Source organism: Pinus tabuliformis, chromosome 7 (genome assembly GCF_031772625.1).
Source record: "Pinus tabuliformis cultivar Carrire ecotype Pingquan chromosome 7, CPIR1, whole genome shotgun sequence".
NCBI classification, from domain to species: domain Eukaryota; kingdom Viridiplantae; phylum Streptophyta; class Pinopsida; order Pinales; family Pinaceae; genus Pinus; species Pinus tabuliformis.
The window spans coordinates 831215978-831238750 of NC_142293.1; the positions used below are offsets into that span (position 1 = coordinate 831215978).

Sequence of the window (22773 nt, forward strand, 5' to 3'; positions counted from 1 at the left end):
TCTCTGGGAGGGAGGTGAGGAGATTTAGAGCTGTAGTTCGAAAGGACTGCAGTTGGGCAGGATCCTTGAGGAGTCCACCTCTCTGATCAATTCCCTGCTTTACGGGAGCCTAGATCAGAAGTCGTAGGATGGACCAGTGTTAGTTGTAGCAGAGGAGTGGCAGAGTGATAGTTGTAGTGAGTAGGAGTGGCAGAGACTGAGCAACGTAGAGCTAGAGTTGACAACAATGCAGTTGGCACAGAGCAGAGGTCAACAACAACACAGAGGCTTCAAAGGGTTAGAGTAGAGACTAGCAATTTTCAGACTCCAACAACGAGATGCATCATACTGAACACCTGTTTAGTAATTTGGGATGCTTTTCTGTTACTGATGCAGTAGTAGCAACAGTTGGAGAAGGTTGCAGTGCAAATGCAATATTGGCAGTCACAATGGCAGTAGCAGCACAGATGCAGAATTTGTTGATTTGTGGTAGCATCGGATGTGCTCTAGCCATCAAAATTGGTGGAGAGGCTAAGGCACACAAGATCTTCAAGGCCCAGAAATGGTTTGGGGAAATTCCCTCCGGTTGGAGAGATATTAAAATAATTAATATTTTTAATGGGGTTCCTAAGTCTAAACTTAGGAAAATTAAAATATTAATGGGTATTAATAAAAACTGGGTGAGAATGTTCTAAATGACATGGATCAAGCCAAAGCTAATCTTAGGCATTGATTAGAGACTTAATCTCGGTCGTTGAAGACTCAACAGGAAAAGTATAAGAGGAGGCTTGAGGGTCAGTTGGAGATACACCAAGATTGATCAGTTAGTTCGATTTTTTGGAGCAGGTTTTGCTGAGAAAATTCGAACAAATGATCTATTGCAACGAGGGGCACTGAGTACATAGCAGAGAGGCAGAGATAGTGCCAAAGGGTCAATGCAATGACTAAAGAGGCTGACATAGAGGCAGCTAGAGCTACGTAGAGGTAGCAGGAGCCACACAAAGGCAGCGGGGGACTACGTAGAGGCCGAGGGGCCTTTGTGGGTGATGCAGAGGGCCAGAGAGCTGACGCAGAGAGTTAGAAGGCTGGCACAAAGGGTTTAGGAGCTACACTGAGGCTAGCAGGGCTGACACAGAGCCAAGAGGAAGCGCCAGAAGGATTTTTGTGGGGAACACTAGAGCTGAGAGGTTGAATATCTGTCTCCGAGAAGAGGTATTACTGCCATGTAACAATATCGTTGGGTGAGCCATTTCGACACCCTAGTTTTACTCAAGAATATGCATAATAATAAAACCCTCAGAACTATTGCATCGGTTTTCCTACATTGGGCTTTTCCGGGAACGATTGTCCAAAAATAACAGTGTCCCTTGTGTGTTTGTTTCAGTATTTGAGTTGATGATTTGTATATGAGTTAAGGCTGAATTTGTGTTTATTTCAGTATTTACATTTATAAATAACTTGTTAATGGAATAAACAAGTAGGAGAAATAAACCAGATAATGCAGTAGGGGTTTCTAACGTGCCAGACTTAGAAATTTCAACATGGTATCAGAGCATTGCATATCACAGGAGGATTGAAGGCATCAATGATATCGGAAATTTGCATCAGTAGCAGCTATCCTGAGAGACAGAGCTGCTCCTAAGCAGAAGGTAGTAGAGAAGAAGTGACACAGAGGACCTGCATCATCATTTCGAGCCAAAGAAAGGGCCAACACAGAGGCAGAAGAGGCTCACGAAGAGCCACGTCATCCTACTCAGCCAAGTAGGATTGACGTAGTTGGCCTAGGAGCGATTCAACCTTTGCCGGGATTGCGTAGAGCTGAAAGGCTCAATTTCTTTAGTTGCCGAGGCCTAGGGAGCTGTGGGCAGATTGTGGTTGGGAAGCTGGTGGAGTGCTGTTTCTGTTGAAGCAGAACAATACCTAATGGGATAGAACCATGGTAGAGGGAGTTGCTACCTTGACGGATTTCTAGCCAAGAAATCTAGATCTGAGTCGCAATCGCAAGGAGGATTGGAGACGAGTGGTTCGACATTTGGCGGGAAGATTTCCAGCAGGAAAATCAAGACTTAGAGGGAGATTTCCAAGAGGGAAGTCGAAACTCAGAGGGAGTCCAGAAGAGGAGTAGAAATGGCAGTGAGCAGATTGAGGGATCATGACAGGTTGGATGGGGCTTCCAACTTTGTCATTTGGAAGGCCAGGATCTTGGCAGTCCTAGATAGACATCGCATCAAGGGCTTTGCCTTGAGAATCATAGCTATCCCATCGACCCAGTTGATAATGAGAGTATGGGGATGCAATGGCGAGGGCAAAGTGCATAATCCTTGATGGGGTCAAGGATCATGTCGTACCAGAGATAGCAGGGCTGACACAGAGCCAAGAGGAAGCGCCAGAAGGATTTTTGTGGGGAACACTAGAGCTGAGAGGTTGAATATCTGTCTCCGAGAAGAGGTATTACTGCCATGTAGCAATATCTGTTGGGTGAGCCATTTCGACACCCTAGTTTTACTCAAGAATGTGCATAATAATAAAACCCTCAGAACTATTGCATCGGTTTTCCTACATTGGGCTTTTCTGGGAACGATTGTCCAAAAATAACAGTGTCCCTTGTGTGTTTGTTTCAGTATTTGAGTTGATGATTTGTATATGAGTTAAGGCTGCATTTGCGTTTATTTCAGTATTTACATTTATAAATAACTTGTTAATGGAATAAACAAGTAGGAGAAATAAACCAGATAATGCAGTAGGGGTTTCTAACGTGCCAGACTTAGAAATTTCAACATGGTATCAGAGCATTGCATATCACAGGAGGATTGAAGGCATCAATGATATCGGAAATTTGCATCAGTAGCAGCTATCCTGAGAGACAGAGCTGCTCCTAAGCAGAAGGCAGTAGAGAAGAAGTGACACAGAGGACCTGCATCATCATTTCGAGCCAAAGAAAGGGCCAACACAGAGGCAGAAGAGGCTCACGAAGAGCCACGTCATCCTACTCAGCCAAGTAGGATTGACGTAGTTGGCCAGAGGAGCGATTCAACCTTTGCCGGGATTGCGTAGAGCTGGAAGGCTCAATTTCTTTAGTTGCCGAGGCCTAGGGAGCTGTGGGCAGATTGTGGTTGGGAAGCTGGTGGGGTGCTGTTTCTGTTGAAGCAGAACAATACCTAATGGGATAGAACCAAGGTAGAGGGAGTTGCTACCTTGACGGATTTCTAGCCAAGAAATCCAGATCTGAGTTGCAATCGCAAGGAGGATTGGAGACGAGTGGTTCGACATTTGGCAGGAAGATTTCCAGCAGGGAAATCAAGACTTAGAGGGAGATTTCCAAGAGGGAAGTCGAAACTCAGAGGGAGTCCAGAAGAGGAGCAGAAATGGCAGTGAGCAGATTGAGGGATCATGACAGGTTGGATGGGGCTTCCAACTTTGTCATTTGGAAGGCCAGGATCTTGGCAGTCCTAGATAGAGATCGCATCAAGGGCTTTGCCTTGAGAATCGTAGCTATCCCATCGACCCAGGTGATAATGAGAGTATGGGGATGCAATGGCGAGGGCAAAGTGCATAATCCTTGATGGGGTCAAGGATCATGTCGTACCACATATTGCTGAAAAGAACACAGCAAAGGATATGTGGGATACTTTGACGACATTGTATCAGGGCACTTTCGTACAGCGAAAGATGTTATTGGAGAATCAACTGCGGTCGTATCAGATGCGGAAGGGGGAGCAAAGAGATCTATTCCTCCTCAGATTGCAGGAGATTTGTGACCAACTTACTGCGATAGGGGCTATGCCAGATCAAGAGTTCATGGTGAGGATTGCCCTGAATGCAGTCTTCGAGGAGTGGGAGACATTTGTCCAAGGCATTTTGGGCAGAGCTAATCTTCCAGGATGGGAAGAGATGTGGGCAGCTCTTCCGCAAGAAGAGATCAGACGGTTGACCAAGGCGGGGAGTAGTGGGAAGGGAAGTCAAATCAAGAAAGAGAAGGAGGATGCGACTCTAACATTTGCGGGACAGCAAGGGAAGAGGAAGAAGAAGGATATCTCCAAGGTAAAGTGCTTCCATTGTGGGGAGCTGGGACACTATGCATCCTAGTGGCCCAGGAAGAAGAACAAGGGAAGAGCTTTCGACTCCAAGGCAACTTTGGCTAAGGCAGAGAAAGAAGTCAAGACTGATGACGCTGTGCCATGAGTGCCCATGCACCTCTAGAGAAGAGGTGGGGAGACATCGAGTTGTAGTTAGGAGGACTACATACTAGGCGTAGGATCCTTGAGGTGCCCAAACTCTTGGATCATATCCGGCTACGGGAGCCCTTAACGACAGTAGTAGGATGACAGAGGTCGGGTGGAGCAAAGTGTAGTGGAGCAACAAGGCAGTGCTTGGGTGCAGGAATCTAAGGCAGCACAATGGAGGTTGCAGCAGTGCGAGAGGCACAGAGGTATATGCAGTAGCGTAGTGGCATCAAAGGGAGCACATGATAGCAGCAGAGGCAGCTTCAGTTTCATGAGGCTCCTAGACTAACTGAGATGTTAGTAATTGGGTAGATCAGTTACTTACTTCTCGGCGACTGAGTTGCAGTGCACAAGTTAGCAGTGGAAGTGCTAGGGGCAGCATGGGCAGCATATTGAGAGGGAGCTGCAGTACAAATGTAGTTGTGGCAGTGGTAGTGTCATGGGCAGCAGTACAGGAAGCAACAATGCAAATGATGTGAGGCAGCAGGCCAAGCATCAACACAGGGATCGGTGCGGAAGGATCAATGTGATGTTCAATGGTGGAGCATTATTGGCACACATTCCTCACTAAGAGGGAGTGTTGATTTGTGGTAGCATTGGATGTGCTGTAGCCATGAAAATTGGTGGAGAGGCCGAGGCACATAAGATCTTCAAGGCCCATAAATGGTTTGGGGAAATTCCACTTGGTTGGAGAGATGTTAAAATAATTAATATTTGTAATGGGGTTCCTAAGTCTAAACTTAGGAAAATTAAAATATTAATGGGTATTAATATAAAACTGGGTGAGAATGTTCTAAATGACATGGATGAATCCAAATCTAATCTTAGCTGTTGAATAGAGACTTAATCTCGGCTGTTGAAGACTCAACAAGAAAAGTATAAGAGGAGGCTTGAGGGTCAGTTGGAGATACAACAAGATTGATCAGTTAGTTCGATTTTCTGGACTGGGGCTTGCTGAGAAAATTCGAACAAGTGATCTGTTGTAGCGAGGGGCAGTGAGTACATAGCATAGAGGTAGAGATAGTGCCAGAGGGTCAGCGCAGTGACTAAAGAGGCTGACGCAGAGGTAGCTAGAGCTACGTAGAGGCAGCAGGAGCCACGCAGAGGCAGCTGGGGACTGCGCAGAGGCTAAGGGGCTTGCGTGGGTGACGTAGAGGGCTAGAGAGCTGACGCAAAGAGTCAGAAGGCTGACGCAGAGGGTTTAGGAGCTACGCTGAGGTTAGCAGGGCTTACGCAGAGCCAAGAGGAAGCGCCAAAAAGATTTTTGTGGAGCAGACTACAGTTCAGAGGCCGAATATCTGTCTCCGATAAGAAGTATTACTGCCGTGTAACAATCTCTATTGGGTGAGCCATTTCGACACCCTAGTTGTACTCAAGAATCTACATAATAATAAAACCCTCAAAACTGCTGCACCGGTTTTCTCGCAGTGGGTTTTTCTGGGGACGATTGTCCAAAAATAATGGTGTCCCTTGTGTGTTTGTTTCAGTATTTTAGTTGATGATGTGTATATGAGTTAAGGCTGCATTTGTGTTTATTTCAGTATTTATATTTATAAATAACTTGTTAATGGAATAAACAAGTAGGAGAAATAAACTAGATAATGCAGTAGGGTTTGCTAACTTGTCAGACTTAGAAATTTCAACATGGTATCAGAGCATTGCAGATCACAGGAGGACTGAAGGCATCAACGATATCAGAAATTTGCAGCGGTAACAACTATCCCGAGAGATAGAGCTACTCCTAAGCAGAAGGTAGTAGAGAAGAAGTGACACAGAGGGCTTGCATCATCATTTCGAGCCAAAGAAAGGGCTAACGTAGAGGTAGAGAGAGGTAGAAGAGGCTCACAGAGAGCCACGTCATCCTACTTAGCTAAGTAGGATTGACGCAGTTGGCTAGAGGAGCGATCCAGCCTTTGCCGGGATTGCGCAGAGCTAAAAGGCTCAGTGTCTTCATTTGCCAGGGTCTAGGGAGTTGTGAGAAGATTGTGATTGGAACCTGGTGGAGTTCTGTTTCTGTTGAAGCAGAACAATACCTAACGAGACAGAACCAAGGTAGAGGGATTTGCTACCTTGACGGATTTATAGCCAAGAAATCCAGATCCTAGTTGCAGTCTTAAGGAGGATTGGAGAGGAGCGGTTCGACATTTGGTGGGAAGATTTCCAGTAGGGAAATCAGGACTTAGAGGGAGATTTCCAGGAGGGTAGTCGAAACTCAGTGGGAGTCTAGAAGAGGAGTAGAAATGGTAGTGAATAGATTGAGGGATCAGGACAGGTTCGACGGGGCTTCCAACCTTGTCATCTGGAAGGCCAAGATCCTGGCAGTCCTCGATAGACATCGCATCAAGGGCTTTGCCTTGGAAACCGTGGCTATCCAAGTCGACCTAGTTGATAATGAGAAGTATGAGGATGCAATGGCGAGGGAAAAGTGCATACTCCTTGATGGGGTTTGTTGACCACTAGAGTGGCACCTGATGATTATATGAAGACTCCATGCCCAAGGATGATCCAAAGGACACTTGTACCATCAGATGTCATCAGTCAACAAAGTTTTTTAACTCTATTTCTATCTTCTCATCATCTTTCTTGTACCCAGATTCCACACCCTACGGGGAATTGTAATAACTGATACTAGTAATGATTAGTTTTTGAATTTGTAACAGGCCTAGGATGTTGGGACTCGATCAACAAACAAGTACACATTGGAGTGTTTTTTTATCTGGTTAATTATCCCTTCTTTTTCAGAGGCGGATAATTTTCTGGTTTTTTTCACTCATTTTTTACCCCAAAGCCGGGGTGATGGTTTGAAGGTTGAGCCCCTAACACATCTTAGTGTCTAGAGTCGATCTATATAACCATACTAGATCACACAAAAAATTTCGTGGAATTTGGCTAGGTGTAAGTAGGATTTTTTAATAATTAAAAATTTCCCGCAAAACGAGATTTTTAATTATTTTCTATGTAATGATGTAAATAAGTGGCCTTAAGAAATGTCTAGGGCATGTGACTACTTGAAATTCATCCTCAGAGGCCCAGCATTATCCTAGGACCCACTTTGGGGGTCAAAAAATGACTTATAGTCCCTCAAAAGCTGATTTTTCAAGTGACAGTAGCAAAAATGAGGAAAAAATTCAAAAAAATGAATAATTGAAAACATTTATAAATTTTTCCAAAGTCAAAATAAGTCAAATTTTGACATGGAAATTATGTGGAGAGTCAAGGGTGATGTGGCAAGCATGTGGGACCCACCTCATAAGGTACAACAGGCTCAAGTCAAAAGTTTCAAGTCAAAGTCAAAGGGGCCCACAATGAGCTCATGAGAAGTACGTACAAGCAAATGTATGAAGTGACTTTGATTTAATTTAAATCAAATGTTAATTAAAGTCTAAGGTGAAAAAGTTAAAAGAAGTTGGAGGGACCCTACATAACTATAGCCTACGCATTAGTTTGATAAAAGGCACATGATAAAAGATATCTCCACGTACAGCTACAGCAAAGGAATATTCACGCCAGTCAAAGTGTCAACGCAGCCACTCCAGCTCCACGCAAATCAGCCAATAGCAGTTCAGTTCAGCTTGTACGCAACAATTATAGGCAGTTTTAGGTTCATGATATTACACAACAGATTTTTAAGAGGATATTTACGCTGGCAATCAAGGAGACAGGTCCACGTATGGGCAAATTAGGTGCACGTTGGCGGTCAAAGATCAACGCTACAGCAAGGCATCTCAACGCAGATTTGGAAAGATCATTTAAATGCATGAAATCAAGGACATATCTCCACCGAACTGTACACATGTACCAAGCAGCGAGCATAAGGGAACCCGCAGCAAATGAAGCCAACCTATACGCACAGTTAACAACAGTCAATATGCAGATCTTCATAACAGCTTACACAACAGTTGGTTGGCTTGACTGTTTGAGGTGTCAACAGCAGTTTAGAGGCAGCCAAACACACAACAGATTTGAGGATATTCGATGGACAGCCAAGGAGTCAAGTTTTCCACCTACAGCCAGTCATCTTGCCACTTGTGATTTGATTTTCTACATTGGGATTGTCAATCCATCTCCACTTGTCATTGGAATTTTCCTTGGGATCATCTCCCATTTTCTTATTTATATGAGTCTTGAGCTCTCATTTGTATCGAGAGAATGAGCTGTTGGGCTTGCGGAGACTCTGCTGGATTTTGTATTCATCTTTCATATAAATAAATAAAAGTCTTTGGGGTTACTAGCTTCTCTTGTGGTGCATTCTTTGGTTGATGAGGTATACCTGTGTCATTTGATGTTATTATTCATTTGATTTTACATTGCTATCTAGTTGTTTTTTTTTGTGCATTTGCCTGAAGGCATTATTGTCTAGGGAGGAGAGATTTGCAGCTATCTCAAATCTCCTTTGGGTTTGGTATATTTTGTGCTCTTGTTGTAGCTTGTTATTTTCGGTTGAATGACAAGCTCAACTTGGTCTCTATATGCCAAGTCTCTTTTGCACTAACAATTGGTTTGCAGGCATTTTTGTGTTCAAATGATAGGTTGCCAACTCTATTGGAGTGTGAGGACTTCTTCGGTTGGAATAGTCACCTCCAAGGATATCAAAGATCCCACAAGTTGTTCAAGCCAACAATCTCATAAGACATCAAGAGATTTATTTAAGAGGGGGCCTCCTGAGCCCTTTGCTTTTTTTCTATCTTGAAAAATTATCATATATTTTCTTCTTTCATTTGTGTGCATATTGGTTTTATCTAGCATTTGAGGCCCTATTTCTTTTGCATGCTAACTCTTTTGCTTGCTTTCCTATAGGTGTTCTTGGAGGCAATTCAAGTTTGAAGAAAGAAAGCTAAAGCATAAGCTAAGTAACCCTTTTCCGTTTGGAAACCCAAGTCCAAGGTTATTTGGGCTTTCATTTGAAAGCATTTCACTTCATTCTAAGCAAAAAAAAAGCAATTTCATTTCTTAAAGAGCAATACTTTGAAGGCACTGGTTGTTTATGTATTTCATGCTTATTGTTTATGGTTATTGCTCATATCAGGTTTGCTTATAAATCTTAAATAAATAATTTATTTAACTCTAACAATTCTCCTAGAAACTCACATCTTTTATAACTTAACTTTTCATTAGGGACCATCCCCCCTTAGCTAACTTAGGAGATAGCTCAAACGGAGAGAGTCGGGATTAGTGTGACAGCTCCTTCTCTGAGTTCCCTGCCAACAACCACGCCTTGTGGGGTTAAAGGCTTTTCTCACTGACTTGTAGGTAGGTGTAGGCGGTAGGGTCAACAGGGTCAAGGATCGTGTCGTACAACATATTGCTGAAAAGAACACAACAAAGGGGTGACACAGTCCCTAGAGGCTGTGACGTTGGGCTGACGCGATGACTACGTAGAGGCAGCTTGGGGCCGTTCATTCAGTGGTTGAATCACTCAGATCTCCAGTGATAGTGTGAGGTAATCTCACTTATCTCTCTGTCAGTGATATTCTCTGTACTAGATAGCCAGGAAGGCATCTAGAGATTGTATTCAGAAATTACTACTACATAATAATAAAACCCTTAGCTGCTGCACCGGTTTTCCCGCATTGGGTTTTTCCGGGGACATTTGTCCAAAAATAACTGTGTAGATGTGTTGTATATTTCTTTCTTGTTCAATTTCTTGTTTCCGCATTTTATTTAAATGGTGAAGGCTGCAGTGTATTAGTTTCGGTGTTTACTGTAGGAAACAGTAAATAATTTTGTTCAATAATTAACAAATAGAAGAAACATAATCAGTTGCTGCAGTAGAAATTTGGGGCTACCAAATTTTCACATGGTATCAGAGCTGTAGGTGAAACAAGAGAGCAGTGTCGAAAGAGCCAAGTGCTGAAGGAAGAAGGGAAGCCGAGGTGTTGCATAGGCAACAAATCGAATCCCAGAGGGATTGCGCAGTTTAGGCCGGGAGGGCAAGATTTTTGTGGTAAATTTCTCTCTCAGGGACTCGACAAAGAGGTAGGATTTCTAGATCGAAATCTGTTAGCGACAGAAGGAGCAGCGCAGCAACAACTTCAACGAAGAGGGGTTTCTGGTGTGACGCAGTTTTCTGCAGGCAGTTGTCGGGCCGAAAGACGTCAGTGGGAAGAAGAGACACTCTAGGGAATTTCTTCCTCAGAGAATTCCTAGTCAAGGAATTCGAATTCTCATTTGCTGAGCGACAACAAGAAAGAGGAGGTCATTCGACTTTTTCGATTGACAGAGATGGCAGCGAATGGATTGAGAGATCAGGATAGGTTGGATTGTGCATCCAACTGTGTGATCTCGAAGGCAAGGATGTTGTGCCTTCTGGATGAACATTTTCTCAAGATCTATGTCGACAGCGTAGTAGCTGAGCTCACGGATCCAGATCTGCTCAAGAAGTACAAGGGAGAAATGGCGAAGACCAAGAGAATGATCCTCGACGGAGTGAAGGATCATATAGTCTGTCACATCGCTGGTAGAGACACTGCCAAGGAGATGTGGGATGCTTTGTTGACGCTATATCAGGGATCTTTCAAGCAACGAAAGATGTACTTGGAGCAGAAGATGAGATCTATGCAGATGTAAAAGGGAGAACACATTGATCCGTTTGTTACTAAGCTTCAGGAAACCCGAGATGAGCTGGCAGCCGTGGGGTCAACACCTCAAGGTTCCGAGAGGTAAGACTGGCTTTGAATTCAGTTTTTGAGGAGTTGCAAGTTTTTGTCCAGAGCATCTTGGGTAGGGCGACTTTGCCAGGTTGGGATGGAATGTGGGCAACTCTTAAGCAAGAGGAGCTGAGGATAGACTTGGTCAAGTGTAAACTTGAGGGAAGCGGCAACAGTGGGGAAGCCTAAGGAGGAGGAAGAGAATGCAACCCTCATATCCAAGGGGCAGCAGGAGCAGCAGAAGAAGAAGAAAGATGTTTCGAAGATCAAATGCTTCAGGTGTGGTGAATTCGATCACTACGCAACACAGTGTCCTCTCAGGAAGAAGGACAAAGATGAGAAGCATGATCCGAAGGTTGCAGCTGCGAAGATCGAGGAGGAGGAGTTTGCCATGAGAGCCCATGCATCTTCAGGAGGGAGGTGGGGAGATTTAGAGCTATAGTTCGAAAGGACTGCAATTGGGAAGGATCCTTGAGGAGTCCACCTCTCAGATCAATTCCTTGCTACGAGAACCCAAATAAGAAGTAGCAGGATGGACTGGTGTCAATTGGTGCAGAGGAGTGCCGGAGTGACAATTGTACTGTCTAGGAGCGCCAGAGACTGAGCAACGTAGAGCTAGAGTTGACAGCAGTGCAGTTGGCATAGAGTAGAGGTTAGCAACAATGCAAAGGCTTTAGAGAGTCAGCGTAGAGACTAGTAGCAGTCAGACTCCAGCAACGAGATGCATCATATTGAACACTTGTTCAATAATTTGGGATGCTTTTCCGTTGCTGATGCAGTAGCAGCAACAGTTGGAGAAGGTTGCAGTGCAGATGCAGTATTGGTAGTGGCAGTGCCAGTAGCAACACGAATGCAGAATTGAGAGGGAGTTGCAGTACAGATGCAGTGTTGACAGTGGCAGGGTCAACAATAGTACAAATGCAAGATTTGCATAGTTGTTGGTGGACAGGATGTCAAACATTAGCAGTGCAGAAGGAGATGTTACAGAACAGAGTGATGCTTCAGCAGGGTGCATTGCTAGAGCACATTCCTTGCTAAGAGTGAGTGTTGATTTCTGGTAGCATCAAGTGTGCTCTAAGTCTAAAAATTTGCAAGGAGGCTTAGACACATGCATTCTCTGATACCCATAAATTGTTTTGGGAAATTCCATGAAGACAACTTTATTAAAATAATTAATTATTTTTAATGGGTCCCTAAGTCTAAACTTAGGAAATTAAAATAATTAATGGGTATTAATCTAACTGTTCGTGAAACTTTTAGAAGAAGACAAGGATCAAGCCAAAATGATCTAAGCCATTGATTAGAAGTTAATTTGGGCCGTTGGTTGTCCAGTAGAAAGATATAAGAAGAGGCTTGAAGGGCACTTGGAGAACACATCGAGTGAAGATCAAAAGATCGATTTTCTTTGAAGCAAAGCAACTGTTGGAAAGAATTTCAAAGTGATCTCTTGCAGTGAGGGGCAGGGATAGTTCCGGTTGGAGATTTCTCCTGATCCAGGAATAGTCCGCAGAGAAGGCAAAGAGAGATCCGGGAGAGGCAGCGTAGTACCAGAAGAGGCTGATGCAGGGCCATGCAAAGGCAACGTAGGTTGATGCAGAGGAAGCACAAAGCCTTGAGGAGATCTGAAATTTGCTAGAGGAATCGATTTCAGAGGCCAGAATCCGGGGTGTGAGACCAGGAGGTGAAAATCGAAGTTCCTGGGCAGGAAATTGATTAGCATAAGGGGTGACGCAGTCCCTAGAGGCTGTGATGTAGGGCTGACGTTGTGACTGCGCAAAGGCAACACAGAGGCAACCATGGGCCATTCATTCAGTGGTTGAATTAGTCAGATATATCCAGTGATAGTGTGAGGTAATCTCACTTATCTCTCTGTCAGTGATATTCTCTGTGTTGGATAGCCAGGAGGGCATCCAGAGATTGTATTCATAAATTACTATTGCATAATAATAAAACCCTCAGCTGCTACACCGGTTTTCCCGCATTGTGTTTTTCCGGGGACATTTGTCCAAAAATAATTGTGTAGATGTGTTGTGTATTTATTTCTTGGTCAGTTTCTTGTTTTTGTATTTTATTTAAATGGTGAAGGCTGCAATGTATTAGTTTCGGTGTTTACTATAGGAAACAGTAAATAATTTTGTTCAGTAATTAACATATAGAAGAAACATAATCAGTTGCTGCAATAGAAATTTGGGGCTTCCAAATTTTCACAGTTTATCCTTCTCCTGAGTGCAAATATCTCAAGCAACATAGGGTAGATCTTCTCTCCCTACCAGTTTACCCCAAAGGTAGTTGCACAAAATGAGCTTTGGACTTGTAAAGTTGGTAGCATTGGGAAATTGATTTGAAGGGAAATAAACATAACCCGCATGAAGAATCTCAAACACAATTATAATCTTTCTTGGTAGGTTATTATCTTTATTGTACCATTTATGTGTCTCAGTCTGTGTTTTCTCTAACACTCAATCCAACATGTCCTTGAGGGAGACATTTATACCAAAAGGGATCTCTGGGTATGGAGCAATGACCCTTCTTGTACTCTTTTCCTGGAGGGATTCTATGCGTGAGGAACTCTGTCAACAACAATTAGCCAGTATTCTATTTTGTGGATCACTTATTCCAGCACCCAAGGCACTGCAAAAGTCTCTAAACAATTTAGGATAAAAAGCACGAAGAACTCTCTTAAATTTCTAAGAAGTGGATGGGGCCTTTTTTCATAGGGTATATGACCTTTTTAAATTTCAGCCAATTGCTCTTATGATTATACTTTGTTCTTTGTGAAAAGTAATATTGTTATTAATCATATTTGCTAATAGCATTAGCTTTCCCCTGCCTGTAGGAATGCTATGATAAGCAAGTTCTATGTCAAAATGTTATGTGTGGCTTGAATTGGGATATATAAATTATATCTGTTTTTTTTGTCCTCAGAAGTATTGTCAGATACAAATGTATCAGTTAGATTAGTGTTCATCAGTGTTTCTGGCATGACGTATACTGAATGGGAATTGTTCCATTTGAATTTGTTTTCTCTTAAGTTGGAGGTGCTTGCATGATCTTTGGACTTTTGGTTTTTACTCTTGCTAGTCCTTGTTGTATTCATTGAGAAATTTCAAATGAATGATACAAATAGTCATGAATATCTAATGTGTGCTGAGTTGTTTCATAGTAGGGAAATGTGCTTGTGGCAATCCTTTCGAACTACATGGTGGACATGGACTGGCTGCTGTCTGGTAAGAATACTTTCTTGGTGGATGGAGGATCAAATTAATGCTTTATACATGTCAGCTTGAAAGATTTAGGTATTTGTACGTGGTTTGACATTTAGTATGCAGTGGATAATGACTGACATGTTAGACCTAGTTGTCGAAAACTGCATATAACAGGTCATATTGATGAGCATATGATATTAAATATTTTTGTAAAAGGTTAGGGATAAAAAATTGAGAATAGGTTCACATGAAAAATTTCCAAAATGAAATGATAAGATAAATATTTTTCTTGAAGTAGATGTACCTGTTTGTAGTTACAAATTTATAAATTTCATGGCTTATGTAAACTTTGAGTATGGTATGGCTTACATATAAGTCATACTCAAAGTGGTTACTCTTGTTTGATTTTCCTTGGAAACTTTTAAGTATTTTGGCATCATTACAGGGGGTTTTGATTTCATTGCCAATGAATTAGAGCTGTTTTCCTTATCTTGTGGGATAACAGTACCCACAAGTTTAAGATGCAACCCAATGTGTTCCTGAATATGTGTGTAAATAGGAAGCATTTCATTTGGAATGGCACAAATTCTTGTCTTTTCCAATGAAAACTAGAAAATCAAAGTTCAGTTCCTGTTAGCGGGTTATGAAAGTAATAGCTGGAGGAGTTTTTATTTGGCCAAGAAAAGAAATCACTAGCTCAAAAAGGTTTTTACACGAGGAAATTCTTCTTTCTTGTGCATGAAGCAGTTTCAGAATTCAGTTGTACAAATCAAATGAAAACTTGGGAAAGTTTGGGTAAGTAAATTACCAAATAATTGTGATATTATCAACATTTAGTCAATAATCCATTAAGACTATCAAAACTTGTATGATTATTGTTACATTGAAATCTTGCACCGGAGTGCAAAGGCTCACTAGGTGACCAAGACAATGAGTAACATTTGAGAGTTACAATTGTCACCTCAACAACTACTCGCCTTGTTTTAATGATGGATGCAATCCAACACAAGGGAGCCTTCCCTAGTAGATCTAAGGGATTTAATGTTCGTGTTGTTGAGAAATCCATGAGGATGGAAATTTGGGTTTTGATTCCTCTTTTCTTGATAATTACTTGTGATTGTATGTTGGCCTCTAATTATTTATTATTATCTTTTCTTTCATCAAGCAATTACCAATTCAGAATGTATGAAGATCACAAGAATAAGAGACACAAGATATAGGCTCTCAGCCAGGGCAAAACCCCTCTCTTAGGGGAAAACCCAGTCAAACTCTTCTCTATGTAGAATCAAGTCAAAATGAGACAACCAAGACTCCAAAAACAAGACCAAGAACTTCCACCACTCAGCAAGTCAGCCCTCCAAAGTATCTTCTTGAAAATGTCAAATCTATCCAAGTCAACGAAGGTCAAAGTGTCTTCTTTCTGCAACTTTCAAGGTCTTAGCCTATGACTTCAGTCTTGCATCTGTTGGCCTGTAATTTCAGACTGTAGCAGTAACAAAAACCTTAGAAAACTCGCACATGTTAAGTTTAGGTATGTTCTATGCTTACAACAATTTAATTCAATTTTCACAGTTAGCTCAATATCTTTTCCAGATTAGCAATCACATCAGCATTAAAGTAAACTGCAGATAGAACATAAACATAAATCGCAGAAGACAAGCCAAGACAAGAGGACACAAGATGTGGCGCTAGCCAGGGACAAACCCCAATGTGGGGAAACCCTTGATCAATTCTTCTTATATGTTCTATAATAGTTCAGTAGAGAGATAGAGAGAGAGATAGTACATTTACAGAAGTCAACACTTTGACTTGTCTAGATAAGAGCATAGATCATCTCTAAGAAGATGATACATGAGATCAGTTGAAGACAAGCTGCTTCAACTGATTCTCCAAGGTGACTCCTTCACCTATCATTGTGCTGCATCTCGTCATCATGCTACACCTCACCGTGCTGCACCATGCTGCACTACTGTCCCAGTGTTTGGCACTGTTGTACCTTGTGCCACTGCTGCACCATGTTGTCACCCATGTGCTTGCTGCACCATTGCTGCTTTGTGTACTTGCTGCACTAAGTACTATACTGCTGTCCCAATGTACTTGTAGCACTATGCTTGCTACTATCCATGCTTTACCATGCTGCTGCTATCCATGCTTCACCATGCTTGCAACTGTCCATGCTTCATCATGCTTACAGCTGTCCCATGTGTCATCATGCTTGCAGCTGTCCTATTTGCTTGCTCCACCAAGCTTCATTGCTGTCCCATTGTCATCATGCTTGCTGCTGTCCATGCTTCACCATGCTTACAACTGTCCATGCTTCACCATGCTTACAGCTGTCCCATGTGTCATCATGCTTGCAACTTATTTGATCATGTACAACTACACTACTGTCCCACTGTAACACCTACAACACACATTTCCATGCTGTCACCTACAACACACTTTTCCATGCTGTCACCTACAACACACTTAGATTTCTGTTGCAGATCTTGGCTATGCTTGACGACAGATTAGGACTTCCCTTTGATAACATATATGAGCTCCTCTTTACTGTAGATTAGGCCTCCTCTCCTAGCTGCGTATAGGTCTCCTCATTTGCTGTGGATCTGGCCTCTCTTTACTGCAGATTTAGGCCTCCTTTAACTGCAGCCAGACCTCTCCCTTAACGGCTGCTAGAGCTCTCCTTCATCTGCAGCTAAGTCTCCATTTAGATCTGCGGCTAGGGCACATTTAACTCAGTTGTAACCCTACCTTAGATCTGCGGCTAGGGCATACTTAAGGCCTCCTTATGACAGCGGATTAGGGCAGCGTATAAGGGCTCCTTTGGACAGCGTATGAGGGCAGGTTAGGGCAGCGAATGGGAGCCTCCTTATTGTTGTTAGGGTATCCCTTTTGCTGTGTCTAAGGGCTGTCTCAAACCCTTCTAGAACAACGTATAGATTAGGGCATGATAGGACTGCGTTAGGGTCTGCTGTTAGGCCTCCTTCACTGTGCTAGATCTCCCTTTCCTCTTGCGTCTAGGGCTTCTTCATTAGGGCAGCGTAGAGCCTAGGGCGCTCCCTCTAAATAGCGTAGAACCTTTCTCCATTAGGGCAGCGTTATTCCTTAGGATCTCCCCTCTCACCAAAACCCAAAGACAAGTAGAGAGGAAGAGATCCCAAGTGAGTGTGTCCAAATGACTTTCAAGGCACCTCTATTTATACTAAAATGTTGAGCACATGTGGGGTTTATTTGGTTGTTGGCCGTCCTTGACGAATTGTCCCATAACACAAATAAATTCATATCTCCATGAATACTTATCGGAATTGGATGATCTTTAGATCAATCCTACACCTCTCGATGAGAGGGATCCAAGAAAAATATTAGCTGCCATTAATAAGATGACCCACATGGAGTTAGGCCCTAGTTGACAATTTTAACACTCTCTCTCAACTAGAGGGAACTCCATTCGCTGATCCATATGTCCGACTGTACTATCTCTGCCATCAGTGCCCTGCACTGGTCTGCTCTGCTGAACCATGAAGAAGAAGAATTGATCGAGAATGTCTCATACCATTCTCTACTGACTCGAAGTCAGTTTTATTGATCCGAGATCAATATCACAAGAGAGTGTCTCAAACCACTCATGCTGATCCCAGATCAGTTTCATTGACCCCAGATCAATATCACAAGAGAGTGTCTCAAACCACTCATACTGATCCCAGATCAATTTCATTGAACCCAAATCAATATCACAAGAGAGTGTCTCAAATCACTCATACTGATCCCAAATCAATGGAGATCATCCTAGCATAGGGAGTACGGTAGATACAACGATGCGTCCATCAATAGTACTACTATGGTCCCTCACCCCATTTCCCTACTCGTTGATCAGATGAGAGGTACTTCCCATGAGTCCCAGACTGCATGGGTAGGATGCCTCAACAGGAGAACTAACCATCTTGTCCCAAAGTCGCCTCGGGGTATCACAGGGGAAGGCTGAGCCATTCACCTTGTTAGAACACACCATTAGGTGACGGTGAGTCGCCCTATGGTCGTGTGTTGCTCCAGTAAGTACCACAAGCCCCCTAGAACTCCAAGAGCTCAACGCATGCAACATGCAGGACCCTTATAAGAAGGTCTCTCAATGACTCCAAGTCGTTTGGGAAAGTCACAGATTTGACCTTTCCCTTGGGATTTGACAAAATGTCTGCGACCTGTACATTAGTCTCAATGTGATGGAGCCTCCTCGCTCATCGACGTACCATATCCTAGACAAGGTAGTATCTGATGTCTATCTGCTGGAGCAATCATCGAATACAGGATTCCTCAACAATCGAATCTCCCCTTGGTTGTCACGGAGAATCAAGTGGTATTCATCATGTGTACAAACAACTCACTAAAGAGCTTCCACAACCAGGTAGCTTCATACGAGATCACACTCGTAGCTATGTATTCTGTCTCGGCGGTGCTTATAGCAACCGACTTCTTCTTCCTGCTCATCCATGATATCGAAGCAGAACCCAAAGAGAACCAACATTGAGAAGTGCTCTAGTGATCCTCCACACTGCCTGCCCAGTCAACATTCGAATAATCATGCAACTTCTTATTTCCGACAGTGTATTTCAATCCATGAGAGATTGCGCCCCGAAGATATCTTAGAAGATTCTTGGCACCAATCCAATGAGGCTCAACCATATATGAGCTCACCATGCTAACTGCAAAACATATGTCCAGACGGAAGTTCACCAAGAAAATCAATGCAATGAGTTTATGAAACTCAGAGGCATTTCCCAAATCAGGTCCGGCATCACTACCATATAACTTCTGAAAGTTAAGATCCTTGAGGTAGTCACAGGCTTGTAGTTTATCATTCCACATTCAGAATCCAACTCCCTCTTACTTCTATAAATGAGAGGGTCTGCACCTTTCAGAAATAGGTCGTCCTCAGAAGGTGCTGGTATGAGAGATCTATCATCCACAACCTTCAAACAAAGGTTTGGATTGGCTTCACTCTTAGTGAATCTCAACTTCATCTGACAACTATCCTCTCATATCAAACCCGGGGTGTTTTGCTTCAAGCCATAGAGGGCTTTCTTCCACCTGCACACATGAGATTCCTGATCATGAATCTCAAACCCCTCGGGTTGTTCCAAACCTGTGGACCTGCTACATGAGGGGAATGGTCCCCTTGTAAGATTTTCCTTTGGTACATCTTAGACATGTACCTTCATGCTTTTCTTGAATTCAGGCATCCAAGTCACCATCTGACTCACATCGGGTAGAGCCCCATAAGTAGACCTCCGGTGCTATAGATGAGATCTGTCAACTGACATGGTCCCCAATGGACCATCCTGCAACTTGATACAAATTGCCAACCCTGAACTCAAAGATAAAAGCATCTTTGAAAATTCTATTTCCAAACACGTACCTTTCCATCGATGAATGCCACCCTGTAAGCTTTGACTTTGAATGCTGAAGTGGACACCAGGGTCATCTTGCGATCAGGTACATAAAAGAGATTCTGTAAATGAATGGAGTTACCCTCATTCAATTGAGGGGTAACATTCCCTACACCCTTTTCGGGATAGGTGGCATTGGCTCCAAGTATAATACCACGATTGTTTCCATCTCTATCAAATTAGAGAGAGCACCCTTCTATCCAATGGAGTGCGTTGAAGCACTACAATCAATAATCCAGATTCCCAAAGAATCTGAAGGAGAGGGCCAATACAAGATAATGCTTCTTTATCTTATCAGAAACAACATTAGATTTTTCATACCTGGGGTTCCTTGCTTTCTCTGAAGAGTCGGTCGTTACCTGTCATTCCTCTGATCATTGAAGATGTCCCTAGAATGATTGTTATCATCATCAAGTGATGTGTCCCTGCCATTCAGACACTCCTTCGCATAATGGCCGAACAAGTCATCTGCCTTTCCTTCCACCCTTGGATCTGGACTTCCCAATGAAGTGATCTTTGGGTAGGCCATCATAAGCTTCTATTGCGCCATTCTGATAATGTTCTTTGCTTTGATTTCACCCTTGGTGAATTTGAAGAGGGATGAGGAATCCATTGATCCTTTTGTCCTTCCCCAACTGTCTTCGGTGATTGCTCTCACTCTTGCTTGGGCATTGTCTTCACCTCAACTCTTATACCATGTTAAATTTAGGTATGTTCTATGCTTAGAGCAATTTAATTCAATTTTCACAGTTACCTCAATAACTTTTCCAGATTAGCAATCACGTCAGCATTAAAGTAAACTGTAGATAGAACATAAACATAAATCGTAGAAGACAAGCCAAGACAAGAGGACACAAGATGTGGCGCTAGCTAGGGACAAACCCCAATGTGGGGAAACCCTTGATCAATTCTTCTTACATGTTCTTCAATAGTTTAGTAGAGAGATAGAGAGAGAGATAGTACATTTACAGAAGTCAACACCTTGACTTGTCTAGATAAGAGCATAAATCATCTCTAAGAAGATGATACATGAGATCAGTTGAAGACAAGCTGCTTCAACTGATTCTCCAAGGTGACTTCTTCACCTATCATTGTGCTGCATCTCGTCATCATGCTACACCTCACTGTGATGCACCATGTTGCACTACTGTCCCAGTGTTTGGCACTATTGTACCTTGTGCCACTGCTGCACCATGCTATCACCCATGTGCTTACTGCACCATTGCTGCTTTGTGTACTTGCTGCACCAAGTACTATACTGCTGTCCCAATGTACTTGCAGCGCATTTGTTGCTGTCCATGCTTTACCATGTTGTTGCTGTCCATGCTTCACCATGCTTGCAGCTGTCCATGCTTCACCATGCTTGCAGCTGTTCATGCTTCACCATGCTTTCAATTGTCCCATGTGTCATCATGTTTGTAGCTGTCCTATTTGCTTGCTCCACCAAGCTTCATTGCTGTCGCATTGTCATCATGCTTGCAGCTCTATGCTTGTTGTTGTCCATGCTTTACCATGCTGTTGCTGTCCTTGCTTCACCATGCTTGCGGCTGTCCATGCTTCACCATGCTTACAGCTGTCCCATGTGTCATCATGCTTGCAGCTGTCCTATTTGATCATATACAGCTATACTGCTGTCCCATTGTAACACCTACAACACACATTTCCATGCTGCCACCTACATCACACTTTTCCATGCCGTCACCTACAACACACTTAGATTTCTGCTGCAGATCTTGGCTATGCTTGACGACAGATTAGGACTTCCCTTTGATAACGTATATGAGCTCCTCTTGACTGTAGATTAGGCCTCCTTTCCTAGCTGTGTATAGGTTTCCTTGTTTGCTGTGGATCTAGCCTCTCTTTACGGCAGATTTAGGCCTCGTTTAACTGCGGCTAGACCTCTCCCTTAACGGCTACTAGAGATCTCCTTCATCTGCGGATAAGTCTCCATTTAGATCTGTGGCTAGGGCACATTTAACTCAGTTGTAACCCTACCTTAGATCTGCATCTTGGGCATAATTAAAGCCTCCTTATGACAACGGATTAGGGCAGCGTATAAGGGCTCCTTTGGACAGTGTATGAGGGCAGGTTAGGGCAGCGAATGGGAGCCTCCTTATTGTTGTTAGCGTATCCCTTTTGCTGCGTCTAAGGGCTGTCTCAAACCCTTCCAGAACAACGTATAGATTAGGGCATGATAGGACTGTGTTAGGGTCTGCTATTAGGCCTCCTTCACCGTGCTAGATCTCCCTTTCCTCCTGCGTCTAGGGCTTCTTCATTAGGGCAGCGTAGAGCCTAGGGCATTCCCTCTAAATAGCGTAGAATCTTTCTCCATTAGTGTAGCGTCATCCTTAGGATCTACCCTCTCACCAAAACCCAAAGACAAGTAGAGAGGAAGAGATCCCAAGTGAGTGTGTCCAAATGACTTTCAAGGCACCTTTATTTATACTAAAACGTTGAGCACATGTGGGGTATATTTGGTTGTTGGCCGACCTTGACAAATTGTATCATAACACAAATAAATTCATATCTCCATGAATACTTATCGGAATCGAATGATCTTTAGATCAATACTGCACCTGTCGATGAGAGGGCTCCAAGAAAAATATCAACTGCCATTAATAAGATGACCCACATGGAGTTTGGCCCTAGTTGCCAATTTTAACAAGAATGTATGAAGATCACAAGAATAAGAGACACAAGATATAGGCTCTCAGCCAGGGCAAAACCCCTTTCTTAGGGGAAAACCCAATCAAACTCTTCTCTATGTAGAATCAAGTCAAAATGAGACAACCAAAACTCCAAAAACAAGACCAAGAACTTCCAACAATCAACAAGTTAACTCTCCAAAGTATCTTCTTGAAAATGCAATTCTATCCAAGTCAACGAAGGTCAAAGTGTCTTCTTTCTGCAACTTTCAAGGTCTCAGCCTATGACTTCAGTCTTGCATCTGTTGGCCCATAATTTCAGACTGTAGCAATAACAGAAACCTCAGAAAACTTGCACATGTGAGCCAAATTAGGTCTGAAATCAGTCTTCTTCTCCTTCGCTTGGATTCTCTTGCTTCCTCCTTGACTTCGCTTGTCCTTTTCTTCTGTTTTGAGATGCAGATCGAACTTGCTTGAGATGGATGTCAAAGAGGTCGAATTATCCTCCAATATATACTCATTTTGAGAGGGTTGAATAGGCTTCTTCTGGGCCAACTTCACTGGCAAGGCTGACTTGGTTCTAAGAGTCCAAAAATGACACTTTAAAATCAATTTTAATGTTTCTTTCTTGA

The 22773-nt window shown here is 42.9% G+C and overlaps 1 protein-coding gene across 1 annotated transcript in view; it reads left to right on the forward strand.

Moving 5' to 3' along the window:
* LOC149250191 (uncharacterized) overlaps positions 1-22773 on the forward strand; it is a 371096-nt gene that overhangs the window by 86548 nt on the left and 261775 nt on the right. The window contains exon 6 of the mRNA XM_089453574.1: positions 14016-14076. Within this exon, the coding sequence (XP_089309700.1) occupies positions 14016-14076 (61 nt within the window). The remainder of the gene's footprint in view (positions 1-14015; positions 14077-22773) is intronic.